We start from the raw sequence: 15,213 nt of genomic DNA, 5'->3' as shown, positions 1-15,213 counted from the left end.
TATTTCAAAAGAAAAATGAAAGCTTATCAGAGTAGGGGAGAGATGTAACAAATAATTCCATAGATAGAATCCTATTACAATAAAAGTCATATTGTAATGCTATAGCGGTGATAAATTTGCCAGCGAGTGTTTGTGACGAATGTGTATTATTATGTGCAGTGATGCAACAAGAAATAAAATGTTAATAAACAATTGTTTACAAAAGATTAAAACCGTATTTTGTTCTTACTTTCCTCCTTTTGTACAGGACCTCAAATATTAAAATGAATTATAATACCAAGTCAAAAGCTATATTACCTTACACATATATAACTGCTTCACTATACAAAATAAAAATGTTGGTAAATGCAGTAAATCTATTGTAGGAATCACACATAATCTTTATTTTCAAGAATATTATACATGTAAACTTTGTTTGTACACTAGCTTTAGTTTAGCGAAGACGCTGCCAAACTAAGTCTACTTATTAAGTTAGCTTATTTTTAGGAGTACCATAAATAAATACCAGGATACCATGAATATAACATTTCTAATTATCACATACTTACACACAGCCACATCTTAAATAGCAGGGTTAATTTTCCTTATGAACAAGACTGAGCACGTAATAAGTAATTTTAACTTTACTGCTTTCTGAAAGGTTTGAAAGTGCATTCCGCGAGGTCTTCTAAGCTGAGCTTTCAATTAGTGAGTGAACACAAAAGTAGAGTCAGATCATAGATAACTATAGATATCTCACCGCTTTGTAATTGAAGGAAGCCATTAAACGGCTTAAACGGCTGATAATTCTATCAGCCATTAAATGGCTGTCATGGTGTAATTTACGCGGAACAATGCCGACATGCGGTTTACATCAATTAAAAGACGCATCGCGCTTTAATCTGACTTCACACCTACACTATCCATGTGCACTCACACAAATGCAAAGCTCAGCTTAGACCTCGCGGACTATACCAGGGTATCAACGTTTCAAAGCTAGCTAAGCTAAATAGTGATTTCGTTACGCTTTGCTCACGAAAGATAAGTGCCAGGATTCATATTTCGGCAGAAATAAAATACGCAACAAACTCAACGGCTCCAAAGTATTAGGACAATATAACTCCCATAAGTTACTCCGTAGTCTTTGTAAGCGAGACTACACAGTAGCACTAGTGCCAATAAGTGCAAGAGAAATATGAGTAGTTTCCCGAGAAACGAAAGAAAAAGGGTAGTTTCAACTGCACGCTTATAGATGGCGCTATTAACATTTAAATTTTGAAGCATATATAGCTATATTGTACAGCTAACGAGAACTTTCGTTTTTAAATTATGTATATTCCAAGTCGTTTAATTTAACAGATTCCGTGCGGATGTGGCACAACTGTGGTGCCATCCGCACGGAATCACACAATATAAATTATAAATTTTATTAAAGTCAAAATGTAAAAACTAACACGTACACGCGCCCAATTTGAATTCAGTGCAGACACCCAAAAACTGCTATCATGCAATCTGCTGAAAATGAATTAGTGGAGGAATGGAGCAATGGAATGAAGTTTGAACTCCAAACTATCATCCATCTGATATTGCTCCAAACTTTGAAGCAATATCAGATGGATGATATTGATGTTGGTAAATTAGGGAAAAAAACTTAAATTAATAAAAATTAGGGAATAGATATGATTAAAACAAGAATTATATCATTATCTTTATTTGGTGACTATAACAAATTCAATATTTACAAATCGACGAAATTTAATATTTACCTTAAACCTAATAGAAAAGGGCCACAGTTATATTTAATTACATATATTAGATCACACCAAACGGGTGACATCAATATAAATGTACTTTTATAGTATTCATTTGTCAATTTAGTTTAATCCTTTTTTGTAATTTTCTCACTTTCAATCCAAAACATATTAAATGCATTACTGAATTAGTAATTTACTTATAAGGTCGCGTTTTTTTCCCAGATACTATAGTAAATAAAATTACTTCTACATTGGCAAGCGTCTCTCTTGTTAAATAAAATTGAACTTTTCTGTCAATACACGTCGTTTAAAATTCTTAGAATAAATTATTACAATAAGAACTCAATTTATCATAACATACAAGGTAAAAGCAACGCCGTACCTGCCTAACTGGGAGCATACCAAAGGTAGAAGATACAACAAGGAAAACTTCGAATAAATGTTATAAAAACATTATCTCGCGATATTTGTGATGTGATGTTATCAGTCATTAATTTGAATTCATAATGACTGTACCTTCTATCCACTAGCCATAATATTTCTAACCAAAACACATCTTAAAAAAAAGTGGATTAAAGGTAAAAACACAACGAATGTTACGTAACGTTACATTTTTATACGTAACTTCGATTAACCGCATAATATTTTCATTTTAAGGCTCAGATTTTATATCTCGTCTTATATTTATAATATGCCTATAAAGCATTATTTAAGATTCAAGATATTTTAAAATATCCCCTTATGTGCAATAAGAAACGAGATTATTAGTACATTTCCAATTCTTCATAGTCTGTATAATTACCGTCCAAAGACAGTCAAAAATAGATGTCAAGACAAAACTTAAGAGACACGTGAACTTATGCTAAGTGCAAAGACATTGTACATGTCTAGATAAAAAGTTAATTTCGATACAAAATATAAAAAACAAAGTCCATAATTGGAATACATTTCATATCGTGTCATTAGCCTTTGCTTCGGCGCCATGCAACGTTTAAGCACAGACAAATAAAAGGAGCATAGTACGCCGAGCCTGCCGTCTCTAACTTTATAGATCGAGCCGTGTTTCGCGTCACGTGCGTTCCGCGAAACGGTACCTAAACATATACAACATCTTCGGCTTATAACTAGTGTGGGTCTAATCGCCACTGCGCGGCGAGCGATCGGTGCTGGCGCGGTCGGCGTTGTCGCCGTTCTGTCGTGGCGAGGCGGATCGCGAGCGGTCGCGCGAGGCGGATCGGTCGCGCGATCCGGATCGCGAACGTGATCGCGATCGGGACTTGCTCGCGCGCCTCTCTTCGTCGCGTTTGGGCGACGTTGCGTCCTTGCTGCGCGACCTAGATCGCTCCCTGTGAATTCAGATGTATTATTCAATATGCGCAATTTGGAAGTTACACGTCAAACGCTGAATCATTGTTTTTTTTTTACATTTTACATATTGTATAGCAAATTAAAACGTTTAGAATTTATATTTTTAAATACTGAGTAATTAAATTTTTGAAAAACAAGTCGAAATTTCGGATGATTTTATAAGTGAATTTGAATTTATGTTATGCCTGTCAGTTAATATAAATTGCGATTTTATATTCATATTAAAACTTTGAAAAATTAAAAAAAAATAGAATATTGTATAATTATTTAAATAAAATAGACATTACTCAAACACTTGCGCTTGTTAGCCAATTCACATGGCAAGCCATAACAAGGAAGCTATGTATTAATATAATATACAAACACATAAACTTGCATATTCATATTTCTATGTAAACCACACATAAATTTATAACTTTCTACAAAGAGTACATAGACTTGTACTTTGAAAAACAGATTTTCCATAGCATACAGAAAGACAGGTACTAATAGATATCATATAATATTATATGCTCTATTCAAGAGTAGACTAGTGCAATGAAGCGGGCTAAGTATACTAACATTTAACTACATATGCTCACCTCGGGATGGCCGTATTTCTTCTAGTGATGCAGGAAAACATGGATACGAGTTAATACATATAATTGTGCCATCAATATTATTTGTATTTCAATGGTAAATTTTGTCAAAGTTTTTGCCAATAGGTCTTATTTTTACCTGACAACAATGCTTTATTTATAGCTGTGAAATTACTATTGTGTGTATATGGTGCGTATAGGAAATAGTCTGGAGTTTTACGATTGCGGAGAGGAATAACAAAACTATGGAAACATGTCACAAGAAAAGATTTGTATTTGTATGTCATCTTTTCGACAGAAATTATTGTAATGATATCTGGCTGTCTGGACTGAAAAAACTTGGTTCAAAATATTTGTCAGGCCAAAGTTTTCAATTGTTCAAATTTCATATTGTTGGACTCACTAGGTCCCCACAATGAAGATACCATTATTACTTGAGTTGCCCCATACAGATTAATAGAAATAAAGAAAATTCAAAATGCATACGCAGTTTGCAATCGCAAAATCCTAAAACGTGAAATCTACTCAAAAAAAACACACTCAAGAGCAATCTCACTCGCGCAGCACTGTCGTCAGATCCGATTGAGAGCACAGTACACTTACTTGGATTCCGCCTTGGACTGCGATCGCGATCGCGACCTGCGACCGTTCCTGTCGGGCGACTTGCGTGACGCGGAGCGCTCCCGTTCACGTTCGCGATCGCGCGACTGTCGCGACTCCGAGCGACGCTCCGACTTACGCGACGGCGACGGCGACCGGGACCGGCTGCGATCCCTATGCGACGTGTTAAGGTCGACAAATCGTTGTGTTGTAATTATCGGAGGACATCGATTCCGCTACGTCTCTACTCGCTCGACGATGGAAAGCCATCCGTCAAACGTTTTATTTTTATTGTTTATATGAATATAATGCGAGGAAAAGAAGCAAAATTTTCTATTTTAATAAGAAAATATTATATATACAATTTTAATAACGTAAAGATTTGTTTATAAGGACTCTACAAAATACCTTTAAATAAAATCGTTTCGAAACTGTACAAATGTTATTTTCCGTAATTATAAAATTAAAAAAGAAAATAATGCTTCCCAATTCTCATGTAGTGTATACATTTGACAGATAGCATTCACATCTATGGTTGCGAATATTAATGTTAAATATAGCCCATTTAACACAAACTAAATATATATAAAATAGATTGCATTAATTTATATTACATACGCATTCGCAACTAATACTGACATGTATACAGGAAGATACGATAAAGATACAAATACTAGAAGTAAGATAAAAGAATACTCATCGAGAAAGTACTATTGTAGAGTACTTACGATTTTAAGTTTTGTTCAGCGCATGATTTTACACACCTAGCCAAATGAACACTAGGTTAATTTTATATAAAACTCATGCATATTAAATTATTGTCAAGTAAAATGTTAATGACTGTATATTCAGTGTTGTGGTAAGGCTTGATCACATGCAGATTGGGACAATTCTAGTTCTGTGGTAGGCGACTAAAGATGCCATTAGTAATCGTGAGTGTAAGGCAATTACATTACTTAGATATTGAGGCTCCCAAATATTTATAAATATACACATGACGACTAATCAATTAATGTGGTTTTGATATAATATTATTAGTTTATGACGTCTATAAGGCGACCTAAGTCTATTTTTTGTCAAAAGTTTTAGGCATTTAAAACTGATACTCACTTTGATCGAGACCGGGAACGGGACTTCGCAGCGGGACTCTTGCTCTTCGGGCGGGACTTGGAGCGAGAGCGGCTGAAAGAAATCCTCAAAAATGTATCAAATACTTCAAGCATTTTACAAGGATGAAGTTAAAGCGTTCTTGTCATCAGATTGAGAATTATCATTCAAGAGTTTTCAGCCCCGAAAGATGGTAAAAATAAGTATCATCATTGTGAATTTATCCTACTTTAGAAGCAATAGCATTTATAAGTCAAATATGTCAGTATTTAATTCTACTGTATATAGTAATATCTCTGATCGAAAGATGATCTTTGAGGCGGACATTTCGACCGAAAGACGTGGTATCTAAGAAATAAGTTCAATCACCTCTTGTGTGTACTCATATATTTATTTTTGTAAAATTTCGAGCGATTTCTTGAGATCTTAAAACTGCTTGTCTTAGTTTGACAAATACAAACTTTGTAAATTATTTATTAAATATAAATTTATTAAATATAAATTGCTGGTATTTATAAACGTCTACAAGCTATATTATGTTTTACCCAGTTATTACTGTGACTTAATATTTTTATCCTTTTTCCCACTTCAAATTCCAATATAAAAAAATCTATATTTGCGCGTTACCTGGACCGCGAGCGGCGACGATCCCGCGATCGCGAGCGCGACCGCGACGACGACGATCGCGTGCGGCGGCGCGACGAGCGACGGTCCTCCACTAGACGGATCCGCCGCCCGTTCAACTCGGTGCCGTCCAGCTTCTCGATAGCGGCGCGCATGTCCGCGTGTGTCGCGAACTCCACCACGCTGCAAACACACAAAGCGTATTTAGTTCGATTGACTGACCTAAAACTGTGTTACTGATTTGATTTAATGAATTCCAATATATTTTTATCTTCGAAGATGCTCACTCAATTCTTAATACACATTACTTCATGAGAAGTTATTATTGTATTTTACTTGTGGATTGAATTGTGCGTAAATTAGTAATTACTAAACTACAAAATACTACTAACTACAAAAATTAAAAGTACTACATATTCACAACTAAGTGATTTTGTACCTCCAAAATACATTACAAAACTAAAGATAATCCCAAAGTAATATATAGTAATATAAAACGTGAAGCATCTACTTTTTTTTCTAATAGTTGTCATCAGATAAGATTTTAGCATCAAGGTATTCAGCCCCGAAAGATGGTTAAAATGCGATATCATCATGAACAACTTCCTACTTTTATAACTTGTCTGTTTAATAAAATTCAATTCAAGAATCATCCACACTTTTTAGGTCAAATATTTAGTCTTAACCTGGGAACACAACTGTCCCATATGTCGCTGTTGTGCAAGAATAATGGCACAACTCAAAATTCATTTTTCTGTTAAATATACAATTTAATCCCAAATACATATTTCCTATTTTAATGTGTCCTAACATTACTGTGATTATATAAATAACTACTTATTATTGTATTGTTTAATTTTAAACTGGCTCTCCGGGAAAATTACCTTTTTAATTGTGCCACTATTCTTGCAAAGCAGCGATGTGTAGATAGATAATGCTCACTCACCCTTCATTTCTATGCTGCTTATGAGCGTCAGCATAGGTAACCTCCCCAGCTTGACGCATATAATCCTTCAGGTCCTGCAAAAGCAATGGATCATGTTGATATTGCACTCGAAATAAATTAAAAAAAAAATCTTCGAAAAGTCTCCATCAGATATGTTTTTGGCATCAAGGTATTCAGCCCCGAAAGATGGTTAAAATGCGATATCATCATATATGGAGTCTTTTAGAAGAATTAAGAAAGCAATTCTATACTAAACGCCTTAAAATATATGAATGTTGATTTGTAAAACTTTTTATAATTATCTTTTGTTGTGACCATATTTTACTGACAAAATGATACTAATATGATAAATGATAGAGCTGCTTTCGTTAAATCGCTCGCATGTTGCCGGAAAGGATAGGATTTGGCTAACAAAATAGGTTGAAATCATAAAAATGGTGCTCCCAACAAACCATTCGTAAATAGTTACCTTATTGGTAGTTAATGCTTACTAATTTATGAGCTATTGGTGAAAGATGAGTGTGAGTTTTAACGAGATTTAAGATCTGAACTTGCCGCAGCTATTGCTGATGTGTCAGGTAGTGTATGTAGTGAATTCTCCAGTCCTCAGTGTGAGTTTCATTCAATCTGCGTTGTCTTACGCTGGGGGTGCTTAACGCTTCGCACTTCACAAGTGACTTATGAGACTTCCCATATTACTGCCATCTGGTAAAATGAATATCTAAAGCTTTTGGTAACCACGTTGGTACTGCTTATGATTCTCGGCTGCTGACTTATTATTACCCTGTCTCTTGCTTCATCGATGTTGTTCTTCATTTGCCTCCCTTGCAAATCAATTTGTGGTTGCTCGTACTTCCATCTCTCATGTCTGATTCTTCTTATTCTACGCTTTAACCAAATCTTACATTTTATATTAATGTAGTTCTTCATATAGTTTGCATATTTCAAATTGAATTCACGGCTTGATCTAAGATGTCATTGACATAAGCTTGATTCTCTTAACTGCATAACTCCATTGTAGCATTGTTGCACCTACTTTTTACTCCGGCATTCCAGTAACGGTTCCCTCGTTCTAATTGATACTTCAAATGTATTCTACTGTGTGAGCAATAATACCAAAAAGGTAACATCAAAACGAAAAGGTGTTGGGACACCCGGGGGACAGACGACACTTAAAAATGACTGAACGCTCGAAAATCTTGCGCGAAGGTATAAAAATACCAATCGTCGCGTACACATGACTCTATCGTGAACGACAACTTAAATATAGGTACAAAAATAATGTGATAATGAATTAAATGGGATTGCACATAGCGAGAATCGGCTCCAGTTGTGCCCCCCAGCGACATTACCTTGTCGGGGCACCGTAGGCGCGGCGCTCTCGGGAGGCATCGGGGTCTCCACAACACCGTCATCGGTCGGCCTCAACGTCATCGGGCGGTGCACCGTTACCCTCCTAACATCGTCTCAGACCACATCCCACAGGGCTACATCGAGGGCTCAGGGCACGAACGCCACCTTCTGTCGTTATTTAAAAATTATCTTATAAGCTCGCATGTAAGTTTGTATTACATTTAAACATTGCTTGCAGTTATGCAAAAGGTACTCTAATTTGACAGTTAACTGTGTTAAATAGTTACAAAGGTAATTTAAAATGCTACTAATTTAATATTGAAAATGTTTTGTGTTTTATTAGTAAGTTATAATTATTTGATGAGCTCTCGTGTGTCGCGGCGGCTGCGGTCCAATTTCCAAGTGATCTTCCATATTGTTGCATTGCTCGTTTTGTCAATTTTGATCCAATTGTGTGATTCAGATGGCTCCTCCAACGCAGGTTGTATCGCCTTGTTTGAACATTGTATTCCATCGATCGTAATCGCTCTTCTTCGGTACAATTCCAATAAATTCGCCAGTCTTGGAGTTGCTGCTTAGCCTGTCCATGTCGAGTGTATCCGTTAGCCTGTGACCATAGTGCCAGTCCCCTCAGTGTGTGACGCGTTAGCCCAGTCCTGTGGTGATGTCAGCCCGGCCCTTGCGATTGTGAAGCTCATCCAGACCCTGGGTGATAGGTGATGGGATGATGATGGACCCAACTCCATTCCGTTCGGTTTCTTACCTGCCAGCTAATGCGGCTAGACAGATTTTCGACGATAAGTCGATACTCGGTGCGCGTCGGCGGCCCATATCTGTAATTGTAGTAATTGTAAGACAAAAAATGTATGTCGGTTTTGCAACGTAACATATATTTTTGTGCCATATTATTTTTCTAGCTCCCAAGCCAGTCCTTTATAATACGTACAATTTGGAATCCCACGACGTTGAGATTTTTTTTCATTTTATCATTATAAAAATAAATCAAAACAAAATAAAAAGCATTTGATACAATGCTAAAAAAACATGGGCACTTTTTATGATTTTTAGTGAAGCCATGCTAGTATGTGAGCATTTTCTGTTAAGCAAGTATATTATATTTTTCCATGATAGAAACAATGTCGTAATAATGATTTGCCTATATTTAACCCTATTTTGAGCCTAAAATTACGTAATTTCAAAGCAATGCGACCACCATATTGGCCTCTTGACTCTAAATATTTCATGATTGTTTGTTATGCATAATATTGTTATTAATAAATATTTAATGCAAATTTCTATTGCATCTACGTGTACTTACTAAATTGCTAGAATTTGAAAGAAATTGAATTTGCTACTTACGGAAGGTAACTGAAAAGCGACAAAATAGTATTTTACTTTATGATTTAAATTTAAATCTAATATAAATATCTCTACTCAGACACTTGTCACGCTTAAAGGAATGATTCACGATTCACATACTATTCTATGAGGGTATTCTCATACTAGAATTCTACTACTAAGCTAAGGAAAACTCAAGGAATAAAAACTATAAGGGTGTAAGTTACGCAACACATTAGAGAAACCAAAAAAAGTACAGAAAAACCAAAAGCATTTCGTGGTATGTGAAGAAAATGCAATATAACATATGCAAAAACTAAATTTGCAAAAGTAAAAATTAAAATCATGCAAATTATAATACTTAAAATTTTACAAGGCAACCAAATAATATTATTATTAATACATTAAATTAACATTGGTATGTTTAGCAAGTTTGTTCATTCTGAGCTATTGGCTCAGCTATAGCTTCCGTATCTGAAATCTAGGATAACATTCTAGTGTTTGCATATGATCACTTGCTTAGTTCTGTTTGATCTGAAGTGTTAGAGTAAGTGTAAATTGCACAATTCTTTTCAATTCTGGACCTCTGTGTATTTGAGCCAGTTGCTAATGAACCATATCTGTTGTTATACAAATGTAAGTGCAGAAGCTATGTGGTATGGAAAGTTGTGGCCGAGATATTTCTACAGTACAGAGAGAAACCAACATGTATAAAGAACGCATTTCATATGGGGCAAAATTTACACTAATAGTTGTGTAAGGGTTCAATATGTACAATATCGTGTCGCAGTGAGTTGTACTAGTATGTCGTGATATATCAAGATGTCCGTGTGTGCCGTGTTTTGGATAACAGTGGCGTAGTGTAGTGCACCATGTTGTGTTATGTGGCTTCATCTCATATGTTTTGATCTGATATATCGTAATGTATCACGGCATAAATTGGTGCAGTATGAAATAGTGTCTTGAAGCGACAAAGTGTGAAGTTAGTCTGGCGTGTTGTGGCGTAGTTTGGCATGACGTGGCATAGTGTCAGGTAAGTCTGGCGTGTTGTGGCGTAGTTTGGCATGACGTGGCATAGTGTGAAGTAAGTCTGGCGTGTTGTGGCATAGTGTGAGGTAAGTCTGGCGTGTTGTGGCGTAGTTTGGCATGACATGGCATAGTGTGAAGTAAGTCTGGCGTGTTGTGGCATAGTGTCAGGTAAGTCAGGCGTGTTGTGACGTAGTTTGGCATGACGTGGCATAGTGTCAGGTAAGTCTGGCGTGTTGTGGCGTAGTTTGGCATGACGTGGCGTAGTTTGGCATGACGTGGCATAGTGTGAAGTAAGTCTGGCATGTTGTGGCATAGTGTCAGGTAAGTCAGGCGTGTTGTGGCGTAGTTTGGCATGACGTGGCATAGTGTCAGGTAAGTCTGGCATGTTGTGGCGTAGTTTGGCGTGACGTGGCATAGTGTGAGGTAAGTCTGGCGTGTTATGTCGTAGTTTGGCATGACGTGGCATAGTGTGAGGTTAGTCTGGCGTGTTGTGGAGTAGTTTGGCATGACGTGGCATAGTGTGAAGTAAGTATAGCGTGTTGTGGAGTAGTGTGGCATGATATAGCATAGTGTGAGGTAAGTCTGGCGTGTTGTGGCGTAGTTTGGCATGACGTGGCATAGTGTGAAGTAAGTCTGGCGTGTTGTGGCATAGAGTGAGGTAAGTCTGGCGGGTTGTGATATAGTGTGAGGTAAGTCTGGCATGTTGTAGCATGACGTGGCATGGTGTGTCGTAGTGTACGTGTGCCCGTGTTCGCGAATACAGACGAGGAGCGTGCGGCGCGGCGCGGCGGCGCGGGCGGCGCGCGGCGCCAGCGGTCCGCGCCGCGGGGCATGCCGCGCGCGCGCTCCACCGTCACCCTACAACACAACCACTCACTCGTATCGCGACCGGCCGCGGTCGCGCTCGTAGTAGCGGTCGCGCCGGTAGCGGTCCGCGCTGCGGTCGATGCCCCTCGCCGGCTCCACCACCACCCTGCAGCACCGTACCCACCGTTAGACCCCGTCACGCCCGACTCGCATACGTCGCGCAACCATAACGTGCGCTCGTCGCACCGTATTGCTATAGTCACCTTATCGACGATGCTTTTGACGAAAAGAATTGAATTTATCATACTATAACCATAATGCTACTCGACCAAGCCAACTAGACGAACGGGTGGAATGACGGCCTCCCTCCCAGAGTACCGCCTCATGTCCCGCTCACATCCTAATACTGTTCGCAGCTAAACTCTTACAATTCACAAATAATTTCTGGATTATATTTTGGTTTATTATTTGTTACTGTTATCAGTGTACATAGTTATTGTTTCTTTGTTATTTATTAAGTTTGGACTGAGCCGTGTGTTAAGACAGCATCAAAACAGGGGAAAATAAGACTATTCATAGCGGACAGTGAACAATGATAATCATAGCGGACAATGATATTGCGAGTTTTACATAATTTTTTTGTACTCATTAGTTTTCGTAACATAGTTTAAGTATAAATTATTAGACAGAAATTTATTCAAATTTAAATTTCATAGGTATCATTTCACAAGTTATTATATTTTTGCCAGCGGTACGCACATATCTGGCGAGTGACATCACGTTTGACATTCGTCTACTTGGCTTGGTCGAGTTAAAGTATGAGTAATTCCATTTTTTTCAAAAAAATATTTTTGTTTAAGATTTTTTTTTAAATATACAGTTTAATACACTTTATGAAAAGTGTCAATGAATAAATTAATTTTAATAATAACTCAATAAATCAATTCATGTAAGAAAATTTTGAAAAGAAAAAAATAACACCAAATATTGCAAATATTCTGTTTGAAAATATTTTTCTACAAACTTACCCAATAATACTTTGGTGACTATACCAAATGAAATATAGTACATAATAATTTTGAATACTATCAAATAACCAATAACTTACCAAGGCAACATACATTCAACCTCATACCCGCATCACAAAAACATTAACTGACCTCATTTTTTTTACATAACTAAAAAGAATTAGATTCCAAGTTCCAAAAAACATTACCATTATGTCATGAACATTCATTATCATTCACATCTTGCAATGAATATTCACAAGACATTCATACTTTAACAGAAAACAAATATCAGTTCTCCATACAATTCTTACATAATGTGGAGCCGGCTGATAAAAAAAAATTAGATAAGAACTAAACGTTACTATCATACAAATTATAAGTCACAAAGAAATGCACATTATCAAAAATAGATAAACCAATAAAATAAATTACATTAATTACTAATTACACAGACTTGTGTGACTTGGACATTTCTCAAATTGAAAACAAAATCATTAGTTAAAAATTTTAAGTATGTACCATCAGTAAATATGTTGCCAATTATGTTCACTTTGGGTATGGGTAGAAATTATTATTATTGACGGCTAACTTGATACATACCTTGAGCATGTATAGATGCAAATGTTTCAATGAATAATTTTGACTTAACAATATGTAAATGACACAAAGATGTTATATTTACCTTTCTCCGAGTAACTCTTTCCCATTCAATTCATAAACAGCGTCATCTGCATCTCTGTAATCTTCAAATTCCTGTTGATGGAAGAAACATAGCTTAAAGGAATGTTTTGCAAATGTTTACTACATCAAGATTGATTTCTGAAACCATGTGTAAGCTTACATCCTACACCTGATAATCCAATTATACAAATACTCAAGGGTGTGACAATGACAATCTTTAACATATACTCAGTGGCCAGCATGTTGGAGTATTTCCTAAGTCCCTCTCACTCCCTCCGAGATGGATTTAGGATATATTCCAACATGCTGGACTGACAACAGTATATTTTCATAATGTGTAAACTAGTATAAGCAGCTACTATTATACTAAATATGAAAAAAACGAAAATTGAAGTGCTTTTATTAATTGTATTGTATCACATATCAATTCGAATATCAAAGTATTGCTTCAATAAAATAACATACAATTCAAAACTACTCGATAACCTAATCACATTCATATCAACTTTTAATACATATTGTAATGGATAAATTAGATATACTTAGGTTACTACATCTTATTGACCTTGACATTACTTGACTTGACTTACCACAAAACCATATCCATTCTTGATGAGAATGTCTCGAATCCTGCCAAAACCTTTGAAGAACTTCTCCAAGTCCCGATCTCTAACGCCAAACGGCAGACCGCCAACGTACACGCGCGAACCCACCATTATGAACTGTCCTGAAAGGAATATCGATTATACAATTAGCCTTTCACTAAAAAGCTTTGTGCTTTAGCCTGGAAACGACGCTGTTTTGATATATTCTACATGAGCGTTTCGAATAATAAGTAAGAAAAAATAGAACACGAGATATTTTATGGCGGGAATTACTAATCTTATCACGTTGCGATAATGTAGATCTATCTTATTATCACTTTGATAACTGTAAGGTACAAAATAGGTAACGCAAACTCTAATACGTAAACTTACAATTTATTCAGTCTAATCTAGAAGATTCGATAAAAAAGTACTTAAGCAGTGAAGCGGTAACTGCAAATGTTTAGAATCCGTACAAAAACAAACTAGACCAACGTGTTCCTAGCTACTTTGATGTGACAAAAATATCCTAATTGCCCTCAAAATAGATTTGCAATTAGCGGCTTCACGAAATCACGTATAATTTCGGATAATTGGGTTGCCTACGCAGATGTAGGCATTAAGCCCGGATAGCATGGCGGCGCGGGTAACTCCACGCTACCTCAAAATAAACACAGCACCTTACTACATACATAAACTTCAATAATTCTTAAACAAAACATCCTCAAAACACACATAAACAATAAAGCTTTAAAGATAGTGTTTATAATTATATAAATAAAATTAATTCATAAAAGCCAAGCCGCCATCTAACCACAATATGGCGGCGTCTTGAGATTAAAACTCGTCAATGTGAATATATAAAACACTCACCTTTTATATCACTATGCTAAGCTTTCCGTAAAAGCAAGGCAAAACTGCCTCTAATCTTGTATTATAACCTGTTTGATGAAACAATGTATTAATAATTGAAAGATGAAAGTAATTGCAAACACGTGCGACACTCGCGTTATCGCGTAACACAACCGGAAGTGATAGTGATTTCAGATTTGATACCATAAATATTGTATCGTTCCATTCTCTTTGACAGTCATAGACAGTAAAAGTTCTTAGTGTTGTCAAAATTGAGTCATTGCTAAGTAAGTCAGTAGCTTTATTTTTATGGACATTTATTATACAACTTCAACTGCTAATCACATTTATTTTATTGATATTTGCTATACTAACGCTATTTTGTAGGGGTTTCGAACTAATATTATTTACTATTAACAAGTGTTTTTAGTTGCAATTTCCAAAATTAAATAAATATAATATTTTTTAATCTTTTTCTAAAGAAAATGAATAATTAATGCAGGTTGAAAAATATATTGTATGCATGTAAAAGTACTTATTCTTTGAACAATGTAGGTATAATTCATATATTTAACGATCACAAATACATTTTGGATTTCATCA

The 15,213-nt window shown here is 36.1% G+C and overlaps 1 protein-coding gene across 9 annotated transcripts; it reads right to left on the bottom strand.

The window, feature by feature from the left end:
• Positions 1 to 1,674: 1,674 nt before the first annotated feature.
• On the bottom strand, positions 1,675 to 14,809 carry B52 (serine and arginine rich splicing factor B52). Of its 9 annotated transcripts, none has more exons than XM_073077402.1 (12): positions 14,632 to 14,809; positions 13,765 to 13,901; positions 13,176 to 13,246; positions 11,554 to 11,649; positions 9,073 to 9,142; positions 6,957 to 7,030; positions 6,014 to 6,193; positions 5,390 to 5,461; positions 5,008 to 5,043; positions 4,283 to 4,453; positions 3,683 to 3,703; positions 1,675 to 3,079 (listed from the first exon to the last, which is right to left on the bottom strand). In XM_073077402.1, the coding sequence occupies exons 2-12, from the start codon at positions 13,888 to 13,890 to the stop codon at positions 2,869 to 2,871; spliced, it is 1,128 nt and encodes a 375-aa protein (XP_072933503.1). In that variant the 5' UTR covers positions 13,891 to 13,901; positions 14,632 to 14,809; the 3' UTR covers positions 1,675 to 2,868. The 9 variants fall into 9 exon arrangements, with proteins under 9 accessions (XP_072933503.1, XP_072933504.1, XP_072933505.1 ...); XM_073077403.1 differs by lacking the exon at positions 14,632 to 14,809 and adding an exon at positions 14,451 to 14,583; XM_073077404.1 differs by lacking the exon at positions 3,683 to 3,703 and having other exon boundaries at positions 14,632 to 14,808.
• Positions 14,810 to 15,213: the final 404 nt, after the last annotated feature.

The sequence above is a fragment of the Epargyreus clarus genome, unplaced genomic scaffold, assembly GCF_041222505.1.
Source record: "Epargyreus clarus isolate Ecla_fem2 unplaced genomic scaffold, WU_Ecla_fem_2.2 ptg000010l, whole genome shotgun sequence".
Classification (NCBI taxonomy): Eukaryota; Metazoa; Arthropoda; class Insecta; order Lepidoptera; family Hesperiidae; genus Epargyreus; species Epargyreus clarus.
The sequence above is the reverse complement of the archived record's forward strand: the minus strand, read 5'-3'. Positions and strand labels throughout refer to the sequence as shown.

Coding starts and splice junctions, on each gene's coding strand:
- B52 (XM_073077402.1), bottom strand. CDS start 13,890: ATGGTGGGTTCGCGCGTGTACGTTGGCGGTCTGCCGTTTGGCGTTAGA. Junction 13,247..13,764: donor AGAATGGATATGGTTTTGTG/GTAAGTCAAGTC, acceptor TTCCATCAACAG/GAATTTGAAGATTACAGAGA. Junction 4,454..5,007: donor GCTGAACAAAACTTAAAATC/GTAAGTACTCTA, acceptor CACGTCGCATAG/GGATCGCAGCCGGTCCCGGT.